We start from the raw sequence: 21,174 nt of genomic DNA on the forward strand, positions 1-21,174 counted from the left end.
GAGGGAGAGTGCTAAGGTTGTGGGGAGACAGGTAAGCTCCTCCCTCGTAAATACCCAAACCTGGAAGGTTTTGGAATCTTTCTGTTCATATGTAATCACCATTTTCTACCCTAAACTGTTTCACCATATATTCTAGGTTGATGAAACATGATTTTACAAGTTTCTTCTCAAACTGAAGGAAAAACATTCTCCTTGATGGTTGAGATATTGCGGTAACGATAGATTAAGCTACTCTCATGATTACGTTATCAGTGGTATACTATGATAACCGGTACTGTATTCAAAAATGCATATTGAATATAACGATTCATCATATATCCTTCAGGATATTTGGAACGAAGGTCACAACATGAAAATATTACTTTTGTAGGCAGACATTTATTCGATTATTAACCTCTCTTTCCATTGCTATCTTTCCTCTTACAACAAGCTGATATTAACCTTATATTGTCTAAGTGTGTGTAACCTATACCCATATTGAAAGTGCAACTATTATTGTACTTACTTCCTTCTCAAGTTGTTTCCCAGTCATTCATTTTGCTAATTAGAAAAAACACGACCCTTTCTGAAATTGCAATAAAGTCATTTTGGTCAGTCCTGGTTCCCTGCTGAGTTAACTTACTCCATTAAGTTTAACTATCATAATTCAAGTCTAATGGGGACCATGTTTTTAAATACAATATGCTTCTACGAGCCTGATACAATGAAAACATGCATATAGTAGAATTACTGTTGAGAGTTGACTATATATATACTGTACAATATGAACTGACGGTTTGTACACAGAGAAGGAAACAGAGGGCAAGCATGCCATTTCTCATGTGGAAATGTAAAAGTTAAATGTAAAGTTAAAGGAGATAGATACTCAGATTTGTCAGCACGATCCAGTATTTACTGTGGTACATAACTTTAAGACTTACAGTAGTTACTGTAATCTCTGTGTGAAATTGTGAATCAGCTGGCTATATTTGAGTTGAATTGGCTTGTAATAAGATCAAATGACGTGTGGTGTGACTTGACTTCTTTTTACGATAAGACCAAATGAATTGTGACTTGACTTACAGTAACTTGATTTGAGAAGAAATGCCTTGTGACTTGACTTGACAAACGTGTCTTGATTACAACACTGGAGATTACTGTCATTGACAACTGTCTCAGCACCTAAAAAAATATCTCATTCCATTTGGGAGATATCACGGATTTCATGTTCTTTCACACGCATGGCTAAAGACTTGATCAAGTCTAAAATAAGACATCATCGAGCTACACGTGATTCAATGCCTTCTATTTTTTTTTTTTGCCAAAACAAAGAAAAAGTAAAAAGTGTTTCAGATCCTAGTGTCAATATATAGCATCATACATTTACAAAATGGCAGTTTCCAGACACAACCTTTATAATATAATATATTCCAGTAAGAGTTTTCTTAGCTGCTGGGACAGATCTCTGACGTATAAGATTGAGATGATATTTGAATTTGTATGCCCCTTTAATTATGCAGTCAGTCACTTTTAAAGGGGAATATGTATATCATGTGTTATATGCATGCCTGTATGAAACTCTCCTTCCAATCACGTCTTATTTTTTTGTCTTTCTTCTAGTTCCTTCAACTTTGCCCATGACATCCTCAGTATCTTCGTCGATATCATACTCCAGCACTCCTACAGCGTCCTCACACGAAACCACCGAAAGTACACATCAAGCACTATCAACCGATCTGGAAAATATATCAACCTTACCAATGCGTAACATTGTAGCAAAGCCATTACCACTAACAACAAAAATGATGATTTCTGGTTTCATCATTATTCCAGTTTTCCTTATATTGATTCTCTTTATTATGATATTGGTATCAAGGAAAAAACGAAAACTTCCCAGGTAATTTTATTAAGATGTTTAAAACCAATTGAAAGAGGGTTTAATGAAGAACTGGTGCAAATATCTACGCCTAAAGACTTGTAGGCTTTACTTACTAGAATAATAAGGATATGGTGGTTGGAATATATATCGTAATAGGAATAATAGCCACTTATGAATTCCATTTGTTACTATCAGATTTTCGTCTCCTTCTTGTTTTGTTTTCCTCTTTGTATGACTCTGGACGCAAAATGTTTAGCCCAGAGCCCTCAGCTGGAAAATAATTAGCTATATGTATTCTCTCGTAGCCGCTTTAATATTCACCTTCGTGTAATCGTAATCAAATATTAAGTTTAGACTCTAAGCAACATTATAAACAGACATGTACAAGAAAGCATATACAAGGTTTAAAGACTTCATTAAACTCGTTCATAGAATTTCAATAAATCATGGCTGTGAGGTCTTTGTGTATTCGGCAAGTGAAGTCGCCTATCCGAGCCCATTTTCACATCTCACGATGTTTGAACTTGTATCATAATGATACTAACAAAGGAAATTGACAATTCTCTTTGTAGTAACATTTCATGTCCTCAGAATTAACTTACTAAACACGTCGAACCTACTTCCTACGTCGAACCTAATTAACCCTGTATATTAGCTACGCTTTGGTATTTTACATTAACTCTGGTTAATGCTTAGCGGCTTGCTAAGCATTATTGTTACACAATTCATTCACAGTTCATGCAAAATGAACAATGGATACTTTAAAGGACGTTTGTAAGGATGTTATCGCATAATGCACCGAATTACATTATTCTTCATTCCTGTTTCTGTCACAGGTTTGATCGAGTCTTATTATTTATTTTTTGTTTACATTTACAGATCACCTCAGCGGTCACAGGATGACTCAAATGATGGTATGTTGAAAAGATCATTTTCCTTCGTCATTTTTGGCTGGGTTCCATCAGTTCACCCGTACATACAGAGAACACAGTTACTACCGTAAATCTTAAAGTTTTGTACCAAAATAACTACTGGATCGTGCTATAAATCGGTAGCATGTGCTATTAGGATAACAGTAAGAACGAGGATATGTGTAATTCCAACAAATCCAGTTGTTGGGATTACACGTATCCTCAGTTCTTATTGTCAACTTGCTACCGGTTTATCAGATTTGTCAGCACAATCCAGTTTTTACTAGTGTGGTACAAAGTTTTAAGATTGACATTAGTTACTGTAATCTGTTTAAGTCGACTGGTCAGTTTATTAATATCGCCCTAGATAGAAAACGAGCTATAGCCTATGTTTGCGATAATCGCGATGTTCTCAAAACAATGCATCCAAACTGTATACATACTGTAAGGAGGATATAGTGGTCATGGTGTACTCTTTACACGTGGTTTCTTTTCTCCTATACTTTTCCATTAGGTACAATGAACCAGGATGAACATCTTCATAACGAATACTACTCAATATCATCAACCAATCAGGCTCAAAATACCGGCCAATCTTCTGCCACAGTCTCCCCAGTTGCCAGAGAATCTCCATCTCATCCTAAAATAAAGGAGAAAACGTTAAGCCCGTTGTCAGTTTTCTACCAAAAAATTAACAAAAATAAAACCAAAGAAGCCGACCATCAACAAGAAGAGGAGGAAGAGGATGTCAACGTAGTAGCGACTTTTTTCGGAAAGACTGAGCTACAAGAGGATTCCCATTACTATACAAATATGGATAAATCACCACCTGGCAATGTCTCTGAGGGATACACAGAGATGCGTGGTTCGACAACGAGCGTAGGTTCAAATTTACAGCAATCTTACACCGACATGCGAGGTGACGAGGTGTACAATGAAATGGATAACCCTGACCATACCGAAGACGGAGCATTTGCGGATTATGAACATTATAACCAACTTGAAACCAAAGGTAAAGAATTATCGAAGGGTGATGGAAGCTATGATGTCCTAACAAGGACAGATTCCTTACTACAGGGTATCCCCATGGCGGAGCAGAACCCCTATGATGTGTTGGGTTCGGATGAACCCGGTCGAAGCGATACGTACGGCATCGGGGGAGGAGGAGGAAGAGAACGTAGCCCACACCAATCTCCAGATGGTCAATCGCGAGATGTTCATGAAGACGCTAACCCGAATGAGATGCAGATTGACACGCATTCTGAATCAGTTTATTACAATACACCCGAAGAAACAGCTAGAAATAGAATGGATTCTTCACAGGAAGGTATCTATACAAACGTTTCTTAACCCAGGGAAACATACTTGTTCTGCGCCGATTGCGTGGATGGGTCGGGCTGCGTTAACGCTCAATGGCTACCTATGGCTAAGACGACTATTTAAGAGAGCAACGGGAAGGGAGAAGGTGGCGTGCTCAATATCAATTAGAATCGCTAAAAGCCCATTTCAATCTTTAATGGTAATGGATGGAAAGAAATGTCAGGTCTCTACAATAGCACGTGTCAATGGTTATTTGTTTTCTTACAGTGTCAATTAAGGCCAAATGGTTTGCTATCATTATCATCATGTAAGAAATACATACATAAAGTCATACGAAAGAATCATCTATCACCTTCTTTAACGCATTTTCGTTACTGAAATGGTATACCACACCCGATACCCATAAACTGAAACAATAAAACATTAGGTCTATAATCAATTTTGTAAACAGAGGACTATAGAGGAGCAAACGAAATGACGATACTTTGACGAAAGAACAGGTTTTGGTTTAGAAATTGCAGAGCCATTTTGGAATGTTAATGTTTCACACAGTACTATATCTGCCTATCGAATGGAGAGATGGTATGGTACGGCTTCTGTTTCGAACATTATAGGCTGTAAGAATAACGAAAATAAACCGAGGTTTCACTTTGAAGCCACTGCTGCTTCCGCAACATGATGGTCTTTGTATCAACGATAGAGTCAGTTATACGGTATAACATTGAACATTGTGGAAACGTATGATGAAACGTTACCATTTAGAGCTTGATAGTTCACGAGGAATATCAGAAGCAACTTATAACTTAAATGATTTTTTTTTTCTTGTAATTGTAAACAATTACTAACTCCGTGTTGTCATGAACTGCAGGATAAGATTCTTATAACAACGCGATATGCAACACATCTTTCAACAAGTTGTGTTTCAAACGTACCCTTAATTCAAACAGTTACACTAATTCACTCCTTTTGTGTGTGGGAGAGAGCCAATGATTTTGACTGTGGTGAGGTGTGAAGATCAATCTGAGATTTATTCCAATTCTGCTCTATCAGAAGTAAATTGTTTTATTCAATAAGGTCTAAATTTGCAGTAATTCAGCTTTGAGGAAAACGTATTTAATTCCATAGAAAGAGTGATTGTTATGTGCACTCTCAAAGAATGAATTCTTTTTGCTTGGATTTGATAATGTGCCTTATTATTCATTTGCTTTTGTTGGCGAAATTGTACAGGTTTATTAAAAGGAAGGGTCACAGCATGTGTGTGAAGTAATAATAAAAGTATTTATACTTAGGACTTGAATTTGTGTACATCCTTATAAGTCGTTTGCATTCAACAATATAACTTCTAACAACATACTTGTCCAATTCCTAGTGAAATGTGCTGGACGTTTGTTTTAGCTTAACTTTTAATTACCTTGGTTTCGTTTTTATTGCATTTACTGTTTTATCCGGTCCTGTGTTCGTTTCGTTTATTGTCTTTTCTTTATGCCTCTGCTTTCTTGTTAGAGGAATCCTTTTACGTAATAAATAAATGTTTGTGATATATATTTTTGGAAGCTGCTTTTGTAAAGAGAAAGGTGGGATACCATTTCACTTTGCTACAGTTGCAAATATACGAACTCACACTGAAGTTTCATGCACTCAAGTTTATCTTAATAATTTACCTTTTTCATTGCGTCATGTCAACATTTTCACCAAACTGACCAAATTTTACTCAGACTGAGATGGAATCTATCAAATCAACAGCTTCATGATCAAACCAAGGCAATACATGTAGTAACCTTCAGTATTAAAATGCACGTTATGGAATTTGATCCTATTCCCCAAATTTTCGCCACACAGAATTGACTTCAAAACGTTCTACTTCAGTTTGATACAGCTTGATACTCTATTCGACCTTTATTGCATCCAACTATCTTTTCTGTGTTTGTCCGTTAGTACCGCGAAGAAGCAAAGGAGTCTCTACCATCATTATCTCCTATAGATTTACAGGAATGATTCATAATGTAATCATTTGACTGCTTTTAAGAAGCAACCTAGAGGTATATGTGGACCAGCCTGACCAGGATTGCCTCAGCGTAGTCACATGTCAGTAGCAGTCAGGATGGGGTGGGGCGGTGGGGACAGTGTGGGCGGTGGGGGAGGGCTCATTAGATAGCTGTAAGGAAAAAAAACTATTTGGGTCGATGAAGCCTATCACCAAGTGATGTTCCGAAGGGTGACGCAGGATAAGTCAGACGTTTGGTCTTGATGCGTTTTAGTCCAAGTAAATCAATGTTTCTGTAGCTGTTCCGGTTTTCACTATAGTCACTTGTAACATAAACCTCTCGGGAATGCTCTTTGAGGGTCAATTAATGACGACATCTGTGTTAATGTTAATCCATTTTGTATTTAAATTCTTATACGGTAACTCAAAACCAAAACGCGTTCTGTTAGCGTCATATAATCAATACAAAACCGTTGATTGCTATATATTCAGCATCATTCTTCTTTGCCAAATTGGTCATGCCTTGTAAACAAGTCGATTGGGTCCTTAAAAGTGTTATGTGTCCTTATTGAGGATTGCATCTGAGAAAGGTCTGTGTTACATTTAATAGTCCAGCCGTTGTAAGTGATGAGCCTCAGATATTTTAAGGGTCAAGTTAAACGTGGTATAGAAATTCAACATGGACGGGTGGCGAACGGTCTACAGATAGCATGTCCAAATTAATTTTGTGCCTAAAGACATCCCATAAAGATCAAAGTGAAAACTTGATGTGACAGTATTCATAAAAAAAAAACATAATTTGGTGGTTCAATGCGTGTTAAATCATCACACTTGCGCAAAATATCAAACATTAATTTCAAATTTCGGTGTTAACTGCTGGAAGTTAATAGGTACCTGTAACCAGGGTATTTACTGGTTAGAATTACTTTATTTTCGTCTTATGGTATTTCGTCTGTTTTTAGCTCATACCAGCATGCTGGTGTGAGCTATTGTTACAGTGCGGCGTCTATCACTCTATCACTCTATCCGTCAACAATTGGTAAAACCGCTCTCACTCGCACAGTGTTAAATGGAATTTCATGAAACTTGGACACAAGGACCATTGGGTATAGGGCCATCAGAGATGGTCCGAAATTTGGGGTCAAAGGTCACCTGTGGGCCATAATGGGCCATTTTGTGGAAATACGCAAAATGCTTCTTCTCCTACAGATTCCATGGTACAATGTTGAGGGTTTGTCACGATAGTACTATGGAAGTTTTACCTTCAGGGTGTTCATGAATTTGAGATCAAAGATCAACTAGGGGTCTTTTGTGGCCCGGGCAGCGGCCCTATATTTTCAAATTGCTTCCGTTCGTACAGTGTATGGCCAGTTATAATGAAACTTGGTCACAACGTTCCTCGGGATGAGAGTTACGAGGGGTGTTCGGAAAATTGAGGTGAAATGTCATTTACGGGGTCATCGGGGGTCATTCTTTGTAATATTTTCAAATATCTCAATCTCCTCAAGATTTTGATGGATCATATTCAAAGTTGAACTGATGATTGTTGGATTGTGTATGAATAAGGTGATGCCTAATAATTTTTGGTCAAAAGTTAATTAATTACAATTAACCCCCATTGTTTAAAAAAATCTGAGCCTTCACCTTTTTGCCAAAGCTCCTTTAATTTGTCTCCCAGTCTCTGCAGTGTTTGTTTACATTGTGGTTAAGCTCTTGCAGAGGCTGTTAGTGGAATTAAAGCAGGATTAGGAGTTGTCATTAACTGTTGAACTGTAAGCATGAGAGCCCTATAGCCAATCAGCACTTGCCGATTCTTAGAAGTCTTTGAGCCTGAGGTATGTAGGCAGCCAGCCAAAATTTTGGGAAGGCGTGCTTGTGAAGTTAAATGTCTGCTTAGGTATAAAGGGGAGAAAGTTTAATAGGGTAAGTCAGTGGTATTGTTTGAAAGAGTGGGTAAAATAGGATTTAAAGGGGGAAAATAGGTATTATAGCCAGTGGTGTGGCCAGGATCCTGCTAACGGAGGGGAGGGGGGGGGGGTTATCGCCGTTTTGAGCTAGGGGTATAAATTTGTTTTTGAACCTAAAATGTTTAGCCTCATGGGCCCAAATTGGTGGAATCTGAAAAATGGCCTGATATTTGGTGGGCCATAAAGTTTTGTGGGCCCTACATTTTTGAGCTCGAAAAGGTATGAGCTCTGCACCATTGGTGCTCTAGTTGTTAATTATTATTGCTTATCTCTCACTTTTAATGCGTTTTTTGTAAGTTTATTTCATGAACTCTTGTATAGCTTCGTTAATTGACTTCAAATACCTGGCCTAGTTTGTATTGCACCTGTCACGCAGTTTCTCCGGGAGGGTGTGGTGCGATGCATTGGTTCTAGTTTTTCTTATAAAACAGATAGAAAATAACCGACTGGTATGCATCTTACATTAAAACTACAGAAATAATCACTTGATTTCCTGGAGAGGGGGAAGAAGGTATTTATTTGCTTTGGGACCCTGAGATATAGAGAGTTGAGAGGGTGTAGGAGAGATAGAGGAAGGCGAGATAGAAGGGCGTCGAGAGGGATAAAGTTGATAGGAGAGGAGAGGGCTCTTAAAGAGAGATAAGAGGAGGGAGAATGTTTGAGAGAGGGAGATAGACAGACGTGAGAGTGTCCGGATAGGATGAGCGCTAAATCATTCATATTTCTTTTATGAAAGGAATTTTAAATCCCGTTACATTTGTTTAACTTCCAAATGCGTGAAACGAAAGAACCGTTGTTAGACACGAAGTTCCATAATATCTTTAATACCATAAACTTGTAAATTAATCCGTCAACGATGGAGCCGCTGTTCGATGCCTTAACAATCTTTGGTTACGATGCCGAAGGCTCATTAACCTTTGCGATCGTGCTGGCGTATGTGTTTGTGTGTATGCGTGTTTGTATATATATATATATATATATATATTAATATATATACATATACATATATATATATATATATATATATATATATACCATCACGCATACTTAAAATTAACAGGACGTCTAACTGCATACAATTGCTGACACCGTTTCTCAGTGTTACCGGCAACATAACCATATCAATCAAATTTACCATTGCCTCGTGTTGCTGAAGCTTGGTTAGAAGCTTGGTGACTACATTATAAAGTGCAAATATATAGTATATAGTATATATCATGGCGCGTGTGTATATATGTATGGACGCCTTACGCAATTGTACAATTGTGTTATGCAACCAACTGTGGCTGGTCTTGAACTCGACCGAGTTGTCGGGGGAAATGACGCATTTCGGATTAGACCAGGATCTTTATGCGAACTGCACTAGACATATGTCCTTCGATGCAACACTGCCATCCAGAGATAATATGTTATACACCCCGACCTGAATGCTAATTGTTACCCCAAACCTAGTACCGTAACTCGTACAATGAATCTAAAAATAAATTCCGCATGCGATTTGAAAATTGAGCACATTTCCTGTGAATATCATGTAGTGGATCCAGACGTATTAACACAATTTAAGTTCAAATTACATGATATTATCAGCAATTATTTTATGACGCTTAAGCGACCACAAATATGGGAGAAACCCGCAATGGCTTATGAATTGCATTAGTTACACATCGGGTGGCTTCCAGTTCAACATTTTAACTCAAATTTGGAATCTTTTCAAATAGACAGTCATTTCAGATGGGGAAAACCGTAGATTGCTCTTGGATGAAAAAAAAAACCCACCTTATTATGACCCGGCCGGGTATCGAACCCGGAACCTCCCGATTGCTAAGCCTTATTGCTTCAAATGCCACCGCCTTTATCCACTCGGCCATAGAACCGGTAGATAACTTATTTCCAGAGTCGGCCTAATAATAGGGATCGCCAGAAATATTAAGCCAATTCAAATTCACAATACATGTCAAAATTGGATTAATAATAATCAACTACAATGTCATTGATGGGTGTATGTTGGGTTCCAGCCGCTGTTCTGTCTTCATTGAGTGGCATACTCCTGTTAGAGTTTTACCCGCCCGATTGTTCTCCTTCGGGAAAAGGGCCAAAAGGATCATCTTGTTTGATATGATATCAATCATGATTTTTATTGTGGCTTGCATGTTAAAGAGCATGAATAAAAGTACACTTGGTGCAAATATTGCGTAACCTGGGACAATGTTAGACCCCTTCAGGCCTTCCAGGAGCATCGTACGAAATTGTTTACCGCTGAGGAAAGAGATTTGTTTACAAGTGACGAAAACTTCAGGCTCCCATTTGCAAAATTAAAAGGAATCGTAATGATACGGAAAATTGATAATGCCATGAATTACCAACTTGTCAGCTATCCAGTGATGGGTAGCGTTTAGCTAGTGAGACCTCTATATGGACTTAGATACCACATTACTGTTGTGTTTTAGTGTGTGAGTCAATGGGGCTTTTAATAGTCGCATGCTATCTTTGGAAGCAAAGCTTTGTTTAACAGAAAGGGCGCCACATTTTGTCGAAGTACGTTTACAGTGAAAAATTACAAACTGAACGGTCACATGGATATTTCTTTATGAAGCATGGTCATTGTTAGCTCGTTTGAACTCTGAGCAAAATGTTCATTCATCTTGACTTCATTTATCTTCTTGTTTGAGAAGGCAGTATGTGAATTCAGTGAGTGAGATATATGTTACCCAAAAGCAATTTCAAATAAAACTGTTAGTATACGGCCTACCTCATTGCATGTACATTGAAATTAGAGAAACGATAATCAAACAGTAACGAAATGTTAGTTTTATTGGACAAATGTATATCATGACAAGCAGAATAAATGATGATGGCAGAAGTATAGTGCCACGAATAAGTGAAACATAATGTCCGGCATTTACACTCTTAGAATCTTGTTCCAATCGTTGGTAATGAATGAGGAATTGTTACCTTATTACACACAAACCGAGGATCCGCATAATGACGAGAAACTGAAGTTTACCTTTCTTGGGAGGGTTGAGAAATACTATGACGCAATGAATTTGAACAACTACTTTTATTGCCAGCGGAAGCCTAATTACAACTACTCTAATGTAGCGCGGAGTACTCTTGTATGGTATGTTGGATACCGTCATTACAATCATATATGTCTAACTATATTTATTATTTGTAACATTATAAACAGAGCGGTTCATAATATGTTTAACGCACTTAATAAGGAACTATTGCGGTTCATCAGGGGCCTGTCATCAGGATTTTGGTATGGAGGGGGTGGGGTTGAGAGTGGCACAGTCAAATTAGATGAGGGGTATAAGTGGAGGGGTATAAGGGAAGGGTTGTTTATCGATTTATCGATCGACGGGGCTAATGCAAACTGTTGCTATCATTTTCATCTTTTTAACTACATTCGTGAACTAAACGTTTCCTTTTGTTGGTACAAAAACTTAACAAATCTTTTTCGAAAAAAAAAACGAAATAGTCAATTGAATCGATAGAAAGGTCAAATGGGCAACCGGCAACCCTTACATTCATCCTGTTTTCGCGTAGCCTTCATACGCATAGCATGCAGGCCATGTATAGTCAGTGTAGTAGCAATCAACGTGACTCAATGCCCGGATACTGGCCTCAGCAGGTTAATTAATAGAGGCGATGAGGAGTCAGGTAAATTCGAACCTTATACCGTTAGGTCGCAGCACAAACGTTTTCTCTTCATTTTAGCGCTCTCTCCAAAGACTGCCCCTCCCCCTCCCCCTCCACATCGATCATAGGCCCCACTCCCCAGGTTCTAGTACCTTTAGATTTTTTTATTTGCTCATTTTGATTTGTCACAGTCGCTCATAGCGTCACCAAAATTTATGTGGGGCACTCCCCCCCCCCGTGGGCTGGCTACGCCACTACGGTTCATTCAGCCAAGTGGGAAGTGTACACTAGATGAGGAACTAAATAAAAGAAAAAAACTACCACGGGATTCAGTATAGTCTTCAAAATGATTGAACTGTGAAATTCTATCACAACAACAGTGTGACCTCGGGCTTCATACAAATTCTATACAAATTCTATAAATATACATTTTGTCAGTAGAATTATTATGAAAATGACTTCTTTCAGCAAATATTGTACGTGGTATATCATTATTAGATTACCGGTATCCACGTCCAATAGTGATTCAACTTAGATTGCTAGTTCTTACCCAATTTGTTAACATCATGACCATAACCAAGATGTTCGTTGTATTTGTATTTCTCGTCGCGTTTACGGCAGTAAATAGTTTGCCGGCTCGGCCCGTCATTACTCATCTCTACAGAGAACAAGGCTATGGACAATCACCGAATAAGGAAACCAAGCCATGTGATATCCAGATCTCGGGTAAGTGTGTATACCCATTACTGAAATGGAAATATTAAAACAGAAGACTTGAGACAGAATTTTATTTGTTGTAAAGCGTGAGTGTTATTAATTTTCTGTAACTATTCGGGCTAGCAAAATCGCCAGCCTTAAAATATGGTAAAACCTGGATTTTATTTTATGTCTAAAGTCATCATTAAAGTGATTGTGTGAAGGTTAATTTAATTAAATCTACTATTTCCGTTATGTATTGATCAAAGTATCAGAATGTGATATTAGGTAGGCCTGTGATCATTGACAAACATTCTCAATTTGTGATAATGTACGCCATTATCTAACAAAATACAATTCATTCATTTAAAGAATGACTTTATAGGCACAAAATGAATAATTCAATAACTCAATAATTCTGATATGCTGTAGACTACTAAGTAACTATGTTATTAGTCCAATTTGTATTTTAATACCACTGTTAAGTTGTTGAACAATGAACGTTTAAGCATTTCAGTGTTATCGATATAGTGGCTGGACAACGTAATCTAGCAATAAGACCACTACGTCATTTCCTCACATGTAAAATAAAACTCAACTGGAAAACAATTATTGATTTACTATCATTGCTAATTTCTGGAAATTATCATATTTTAAACCTTAATACCTAGAGAAACATTACTGAAACTTCTTGTTCTCTTAGATGATAACATACGCTGACTACATTTATGTCACTATCAGCCTTTAAAGTACAACGTTGGCTTTTTTCTTTGATTTGGGATTTGGGGGACCTATTTCGATATTAAACATATCGGTTCTCTTGTAATTCATTATGAATCTATTGATAATTCTCAGAGTGTAAACAATTCCCGTTACCTTTCTTCTACTACGAAATGTTGGACTTTCCAGATGTCAAATGGTTTATAATATTATATATGTATATATACATATATATATATATATATATATATATATATATATATATATAGAAAAATAAAATGCATGATCGCAGAATCACGTCATGCTAGCTTAAGGTTTGAGGTTATAATCTATTCAAAATATAACAAATATTTATATTATTCCTAGGTCCATGGTCTGATAGTATCAACTGCACTCTTTCACCAAACCCACCTCGATTGGATTCGTTGCTTAAATTGGAACTTGACGTGTATATAAGTACGTAAAACATATTAGTACCAAATTAATCGGTACAACGTTCAGGTAACATTTACTAAATGGTAACCAGCGTTACAAATAATTTGCCTGGGCCAGATCAGTGCAAGGAAATTACTACTTGCCTTATCAATGCTTTTTTTCCTTCATATTTACATGCGATAGCTATTGTTACGAAGGCCTATAGAGTTGGAGATTAAACATTTACAAAATTCTTACCACTGCTACTTCTAATGATTTAGCCTTTCATAAGTAGTCAGTTGGGACAATTTTCTAATGTTAGCACCACTCTCTATTGTCCCTCGTACTGACAGTATGAAACTGTCTTAACCCTCATCTAATAAATACAACACTGCTCAAATCACGGTTTTCGTATTAATTTCAATAATATTCTTACAACTTACCTCTTCTATTTTTCCCGACAAGTGACAAGTTCTATCGAAATGTCAGCTATATATCTCAAACTTATTTTCGAATTTTTCTCTATCGTATGACTTTCAGTTGGATATTGCATAACATTGTCGTGTGGCCTGTGGGTGTTTGTCCTTTTTGTTAAATTGCCCACCACTTCCTCGATGTAGCTTTTCGAAAATGATACTTGCACAAAGTGTCAGTACAAATGTTATAATTGTAATTTCACTTGAAAGTATAATCTCTTCAATTTTCAATTTTTTGTAAATCTCTTCGAAATACACTATGGTTGCCATCAAATGCATAATATATTGTACTTAGATATAGAATCAAACATCTCTCTCCTTCTCCCTTTCTTTTTGTACTATGAACATTCCAGTGTGTGATTTGTCATAATTAAGCTAAGCCTTAGTATGGTGTTTTTTTAGTTGCAAAATAAGCTAATTGAACAAAGTGGTAGAAATATTAAAAGTCTTTCGGTTCAGTAGAGCTAATAAACTGCTCGTCAAACTGTATGTTTTGGTTATGTATACATTTATTGATGATGGGAAGAATTGCAGACAACAGTTAGTTTCCTTGGTTTATTTAAGTATTGGAGAAAGATAAGGATGTCGTAAGCCGCTGATATTATGATGGGAGCAGTATTTCAAAACTAAAATACACTAACACAGTTTACGTATTTCAATATGTTTGCAGAAGAAGACTTATTGTCTGCAACATACAAGGCGAATGTTTCCGTTGATGGAATTGGATTCCATACTTTTGAGAAACCATTCTGTGATTTTCAAACCAGAAGTTATTTTTGCCCTGCTGAAAAAGGAGGTATATCTTTACACGTAAATTTAAGAAAATGTTGAGGTGGTCTTTTTAATAATTACATAAATATAATATATATAATTATATAAAATATTCAGTAGCGTTATGGTATATGTAATGTTATATCACAAGCATTTTAATCGAATTTAACCATTGGAATTTAAAGGGAAAAAAAAAACTATTCTACCGTGACTGCTTACATATCTCAGCATCCTAGCTCTTTAAAGGGGTGATTGGTAGAGATATTTTTCCAGATAAAAAAATCGTTACTTATAGAAAAAATTATGATTCAAAATTACATATGAACACAGAATATTACATTTTCTCTTAAAAGCTTCTTAATTCGCCTTTCAACTGTAAACGATTTTCTGAATTCAACCCTCTTACTTTGTTATGAATTATGTTTAGTAAAATGGTACTCATACTTCGATTATTCTTTATATTTGTCAGCGAGAAGTCACTACGAAAAGGAATTAAACATTGCATTTTGGATGCAGGTAAGGCAAAGTCATTACGTGTGTAATTTTTAGTCGTGTCTACCTCGCTAGTAACATAGAATTACAGCAGCAAGTGGTATTAACTGCACAAATAATCTCTTGGCGGTAACACCTAACCCAGGGTAAAAGTATACAAGTAATATTTATACCCAGCCATGACCTGTCCATTTGTGTTTCTACTGTAAAAGCATTCAAGGGGTGAAACATCATTATTATGCTGATTTCGAACCTGTGACTGGCTTAGACCGTACAGTTAGGTAGTAGCATTCAGACCCATCAGTATAACGTTGTCCGTTTCTTGTTCCTAATGGCGCATACATTCTGGAAGTGCTATTGCCTTGTTGTGGACCTATAAAAAGTTACCTATAAATCTTTATGTTTTTGTTTCCAAAGCGTTGTTCATATGTGTGTATTAATTGAGCAAACAATCTGGAGGTATTGACGCCTTGTTCTTAACCAATTGTGTAGGCTTAAGAGACTTTCTCGACACGATTATGAATCATAAAATCAAAACCCAATATAGTGCCAATGGACTCTGTTTAAAATTTAAATATGATATTCATGATATAATAATTTTGGATCGAAGTACTACTTATCCATCAGTCCCGACCTGCAATGAAAAAGAAAGGCATCCACCCAATACCATACTGAACGCACCAACTCGAATCGACTGTGCCGACAGCACACTACCAAGTTAAATTGACCACAGTGAAATCAGTTATCGCCCATGCAATTTCAAGGAAGCAATGCAAACACTTGGAAATCAATGTGAATGTGACCCTAAACTAGCACCGAACGCTAACAGGAAACTTTCAGTGTGCGTTAATCAGTCATTTAGTGTGACGTACAACTCAGTTTCCCGATTACGGCTGTCGACCTCTATCGCGAAAAATTCACGACAGTAATGACGTCACGTCATTTTCAGAAACCGTTGGTCCGATGGTGTGCTGCATTAATGTATCGGTTGTATTTGTGCGACGTGGCAGGTTTGCTAATATAACAGATAATCAGCCTCATTATGAGATGAAAAAAAAAAAAACTAATTTGAAGTGGAGTGTGTGGAGGGAAGAAAATGGCAATTACTTTAACAAATAATCCATGTTGTGCAAGTACGATATTTTTCGTGTACAAAGATTTTAAACCGTCAAAAAAATATTGTTTTCCTTTTCTTTTCACCTTTTCATGAAGCTATGCTAAAATGTTACTCGACATTGATAATTTACCTGACGGATTCTTAATTTGTCGTTTTCTCTCCTTTCTCCTAAAGGGTGCGTATTCCATTATCGCGCAACTTCTCAACCAAGATGAGGAGATGTTAATCACTTTGATCACCAAGAACTGTACTATCAACTGATTATTCACGCCATCATTCGACTATTTGATGTATGATATAATTCTTCTTAAGAAAAAGATCGCCTGGCAGACAGTATTTCGTTATGTTATTTAGCAGTTATACTAATATGCATAACATAGACTAACTCATTATTTCATTTTGACAAATGTCTGAGTACGGCATTTACTGATTTATCTTTGCAAAGACATAGAGTAATCTCAATCTGACGACGAAACAGTGACCCCGAGTACACAAAAGTAGGCCATATAAAATCATTCATTCACAACTAATTAAATGTATCTGCTCTCATGTATGTGTTGTAATGTTAACTTCTAGTATAGTCATAAACAGAGATCATATTTGTGTTATAATAATAAACCAAGATTGGTATGAGTAAAAGTAGAATTTCCGTTGGTATGGGTACGATTACAAATCATAAACAGAGATCAGATTTGTGATATACTGGTAAAACAACATTGGGAGGAGTAAACGTAGAATTGTTTCCTTGGTATGAGCACGATTACACAAATCATAAACAGAGATCAGATTTGTGTTATAGTAGTATACTAGTACCACGACGTGACCACGAGTAAAAAGTAGAATTTTCCATTGGTAAGAGGACGATTACAAATTATAAACAGAGATCAAACTGTGTTACAGTAGTAAAACAACATTGGTACAAGTAAAGTAGAAATTTCCCTTGGTATGAGTATACGATTTGAATATGTAAAGCGAATCAACATACGACTGACTGCACAGTCCAGTAACCACAAATAACTGTGCTGCGTGCGTTAGGTGTGCAGGCTAGGGTTGTTCTGAATAGTGTTTGAGGTCAGGTAACCGGGTCACTATTAATATATTGTACTGGAGGTAATGAGCGTGACAGTCGCTTCATCGCTTACCATAAAGGTATAGCTTAGTTTTCACAGCCTTTGTAGTTTGGCGTAAAACTGTTTTCGTCTGGGTCTATGTGGTTAAGTGGGATTCTCCCTTAGAGTCTCTCCACGGCTGTTCCTGTTATATTGTAGTATTTCAGACTCGTTGTCATCCTCGACGTTTGTCATGGTGAAACCGGGAGTTTTATTGTATAATTAAACCCGGCTTGTACTTAGGGCCAGAAGTCGGACCACCTACTTTCAACCGAAGTAAATAATAATCAGTTTACACAACCTACTCCAAATCCGTGTCGTTGTTTGATCTAGCACCATTTCCGTGATCCCGCTCATGATGGTATACCGAACATGTCAAACTAAGGGTGGCTGTTGGCGACTGTTACTAAAATACAACCCACCCGTGACTTTCTTACTACTGAGTATCGCAACTTAAGAATAATTATGCTTTGTAAATCTTTATCATTGTTCTTTAGCGAACGTTAATCAGATGTATGGTAATTGTCTTTCCGTTTTTGTTCCATGTTTCCATCAGTATAAGGAAATTTACCTTCATGGTAGGCGAGTACTTCTAATTACACAGTATGTGGTAAAGCGGCACATCGTGAGACCTGTAACTCTCAGCAAAAAAATCGTCCAAGAAAATTCTTTCGAAATAGAATATTTGTAACTACGATACTGTTGCAGCGGTCTTAGTAATGTTGGAAGAATCTAGCGATGTTTAAGCTGTTACCCGTATAACATTTTAGCCAATCTGATAATACTGAAGAATATAAATCAGAACTGTAGAGTTGACGGTTGAATCATCCTACCAAAGTCTTCTTCAAGTTAACCTTATTGCAGTACTTGCCGACAATACCCATCCCCTATATGCAGATCTTGCTTGGGTAGTAATTCCTTGTAGTGGACGGATGAGACTCCCGTATGCTGTCACTAACAGACACAAGTCATCTTTTATTCCACAGTGCATTACGCTTTATAACAACCTTTTCATTCGTTAGGCTCTTTCTTCTCTTGTATATCTGTTTTGGCTTGGGGCTGTGCATTTTCATGTTTGACAATTTTAACTATCTTACTTGTTAACTTTTATTTCTGAACTTTCCTTTATCCTACTTGTAAATTTATCCTTTTACATGTTGTATTCTTACTCTTTTAAATATGTCCTATTTTGCGAGCATGCAATTTCTCTCTGAGATATAATAATGTTATACTTACTTATCAAGAGGTCACAAAAGTACACTATTAGACTAGTAAACTTCTATTTGGTAAATATTTTTTAAGTATAGTCACGGTTTCTGAGTGATTCATTGTATGGCTCAAATTTCGGTGATATTTAACCTATTGTACTACGGAGTCTGCTTGATGATGCCAGAACCCGTGTCGATCAGTTTATTGTTCTACTAAACAAATGCGAGCAAATAACAAGCAACTCCATACATCACACAATCAGAACAAAGAGACCGCTCGACTGGAACTTACACCTACAACCGTTGTAATAGAACTGCTATGAGTGGTAGGTAGTTCCCCTTTTTAAGCTTTTTTTGTTGAAAATAAACACGTTTGTTCCTTCTTTCTGGTTTACCACTATGAATACATGTTACACGCTTTGCAAACGATTTAGTTTACGCAGTTTATAGCGAGACAGAATTGCACTGAACATGTGGGTTTAATCATAATAATCGAACGATGCAGTCAACATTCAAAATAAGTTGTCTAGATATCATCATTTCTGTGCTTCGTTGTCAAAGCATTGCAAAAACATTTAAGCCATAAATAATAAATTTCATCCAAGGTGTTGCGACAAGCCAGAGAAGTTTTTTTCTTTAATGTTATGATGAAAATTTGCATACACTATTCTTGTCTTTTATTTTCATTGGTTCCTTCAATGTTTTCCCGGTATATTGGTATCCATCGGTTACCATTTTATCATAAAATCAAGTAATAAGTAAGAAAGTATTGTTTCATAGATAACTAGTTAAAAGATACCTTAGAAAACCCTCAATTATATAAAGCTAGCAAAAGGTACCGACAAATTACAAAGGAGGATCGATTTAAAGAATTCGTGAGAATATAAAGGACCGAGGGAAATACTAAATCAAGACTGAAAGCTTGATTTGGGGTGATTTGGTATGATTTGGTATGATTTGGAGTGATTTATTGATAGTACGCCTTTCTTATTCCAGAGAATGGAATTGTTAGTGTACCACTTGGATATTATATGTAAATGATCCAATTGATCTTGAAACCAATGTCACGTATACATCTTAGGCGTGGCTCCGGAAGAGCTTTCATGAACTTAATTTGTATGGAAAACTAAATATAATTGGTCAACTCATATAAATTGTCAATTATCAGATTATTGAACAATGAATCAGAGATCAGATGGCGTTATTTTCATCTTGTCTTAGGACAGCCTGTGTGGTAAAGAATTAAAGCCAGATAGCACTGTCGATATCAGAAGCGAATCTTAACTTGATGTGCTAAACCAATAGCACCAGCACCGGAGATCAAAGGACACTTAACTGAGGAAAACAAATCTTCGAACAAGGATCCTTTAGGTCGATTTTTGCAGGCCAAACCGAAATCAGTAAACTAAAAGTGCACTGAAGCGAAAGACTGATACTGGGTCCCGCTCAAGCGAGGCAGCAGTTTGCGGGATATCCGTATTTTCTCCATCAGTCTCCATCAGTTTGCAGTAACTTCACTCAGCCACACCCTTCATTTTCCCAACAGCCATTACAACAACACAAGGCCAAGTCCAAGTCAAAGGGAAAAGTGAACTCACTTCTTCTCACACAATAGCATAAGTAGACTACATATAGCATACACTGTAGAAACACACACACATTTCTAACCCCTCTTGAGCCCCATCTCCCCTTATCTCTCCTTCAACCTGCCTGACTTCCATAAGCACCAACTTTTGGACTTTCACTGGCTCACACCCAAGAATTTCATCTCCATAGCAACAATATTTACAAAGTATAGTTAAAGAGGTATATTATAAAAATAGAAAGTTGCGATATATAGATTGTTCATGGTTATAGAAATAGTTTATAAATTTGTTCTCGACAGGAGGTTTGGGAGCTTCATTGGGTCTGGGAAGTGTTATTTCCGGCGATCTGGGAGGTATATTTGCCAAAAATTTCTTGTACGCTACGCGCGAACCCATGGTCGCGGTCCGCTTAGATAGTATCAGAGAACAGTTACACGTCCCCACCATTATCCAAGACTGTTCTGCGCACATGCACCAATAAATTAACTGTGTCAGAATTTTCGAAAATACCCTGACCAACATTTTAAAATATACTTCCCTCTACTCTTGCAATTTTTTGACCAGTCTGTTATGGGTTGAAGGAGGTTTTTCTACATTGGTTGTCCATAGATGAAATTTTGTGCAACATTATGGGTGTGTTTTGAAGTGAATTATTTCACGAGAAATGTGAATTTTCAAATTCTGAACAAAGGATGGGCTTAACACCTTGAAAAGTGGGCTGATGGGTATTTGTGGGCTGCGACGTAGAATCACCTACAAAAGCAATAATCCACAGGAGATGCGATGAGGTCGAACATGATGTGTGACTGTTGACAATCTTCAAAAAGGTTATGGATGAAAAAAAAACTATTGGAAAATATCGAACAAAAAAAGGACAAATTAGGCTAAAATATGTTAATTGAC

At 36.9% G+C, this 21,174-nt stretch overlaps 2 protein-coding genes across 16 annotated transcripts in view; both read left to right on the plus strand.

The window, feature by feature from the left end:
- LOC139966237 (uncharacterized) overlaps positions 1-5,716 on the plus strand; it is a 76,430-nt gene extending 70,714 nt beyond the window's left edge. For 11 of the 15 annotated variants that reach the window (XM_071969070.1, XM_071969067.1, XM_071969063.1 and 8 more), the window contains 3 exons: positions 1,600-1,876; positions 2,738-2,772; positions 3,284-5,716. In XM_071969070.1, coding sequence (XP_071825171.1) covers positions 1,600-1,876; positions 2,738-2,772; positions 3,284-4,119 — 1,148 coding nt within the window. In that variant the 3' untranslated portion in view covers positions 4,120-5,716. The remainder of the gene's footprint in view (positions 1-1,599; positions 1,877-2,737; positions 2,773-3,283) is intronic. The other 4 variants (XR_011792515.1, XR_011792517.1, XR_011792514.1 and 1 more) reach the window with 1 other exon arrangement.
- Positions 5,717-12,069: 6,353 nt separating this feature from the next.
- LOC139966241 (uncharacterized) lies at positions 12,070-19,839 on the plus strand. The gene is made up of 5 exons (XM_071969080.1): positions 12,070-12,408; positions 13,465-13,554; positions 14,659-14,784; positions 15,229-15,275; positions 16,543-19,839. The coding sequence occupies exons 1-5, from the start codon at positions 12,249-12,251 to the stop codon at positions 16,627-16,629; spliced, it is 510 nt and encodes a 169-aa protein (XP_071825181.1). The 5' UTR covers positions 12,070-12,248; the 3' UTR covers positions 16,630-19,839.
- The last annotated feature ends 1,335 nt before the right edge of the window (positions 19,840-21,174 follow it).

Source organism: Apostichopus japonicus, chromosome 4 (assembly GCF_037975245.1).
Source record: "Apostichopus japonicus isolate 1M-3 chromosome 4, ASM3797524v1, whole genome shotgun sequence".
Classification (NCBI taxonomy): Eukaryota; Metazoa; Echinodermata; class Holothuroidea; order Aspidochirotida; family Stichopodidae; genus Apostichopus; species Apostichopus japonicus.

Excerpts from the sequence above, each read along its gene's own strand:
- LOC139966241 (XM_071969080.1), top strand. The coding sequence starts at position 12,249 with ATGACCATAACCAAGATGTTCGTTGTATTTGTATTTCTCGTCGCGTTT. Across the intron at positions 14,785-15,228 it reads TTGCCCTGCTGAAAAAGGAG|CGAGAAGTCACTACGAAAAG; the intron begins GTATATCTTTAC and ends TATATTTGTCAG. Across the intron at positions 15,276-16,542 it reads ACATTGCATTTTGGATGCAG|GGTGCGTATTCCATTATCGC; the intron begins GTAAGGCAAAGT and ends TTTCTCCTAAAG.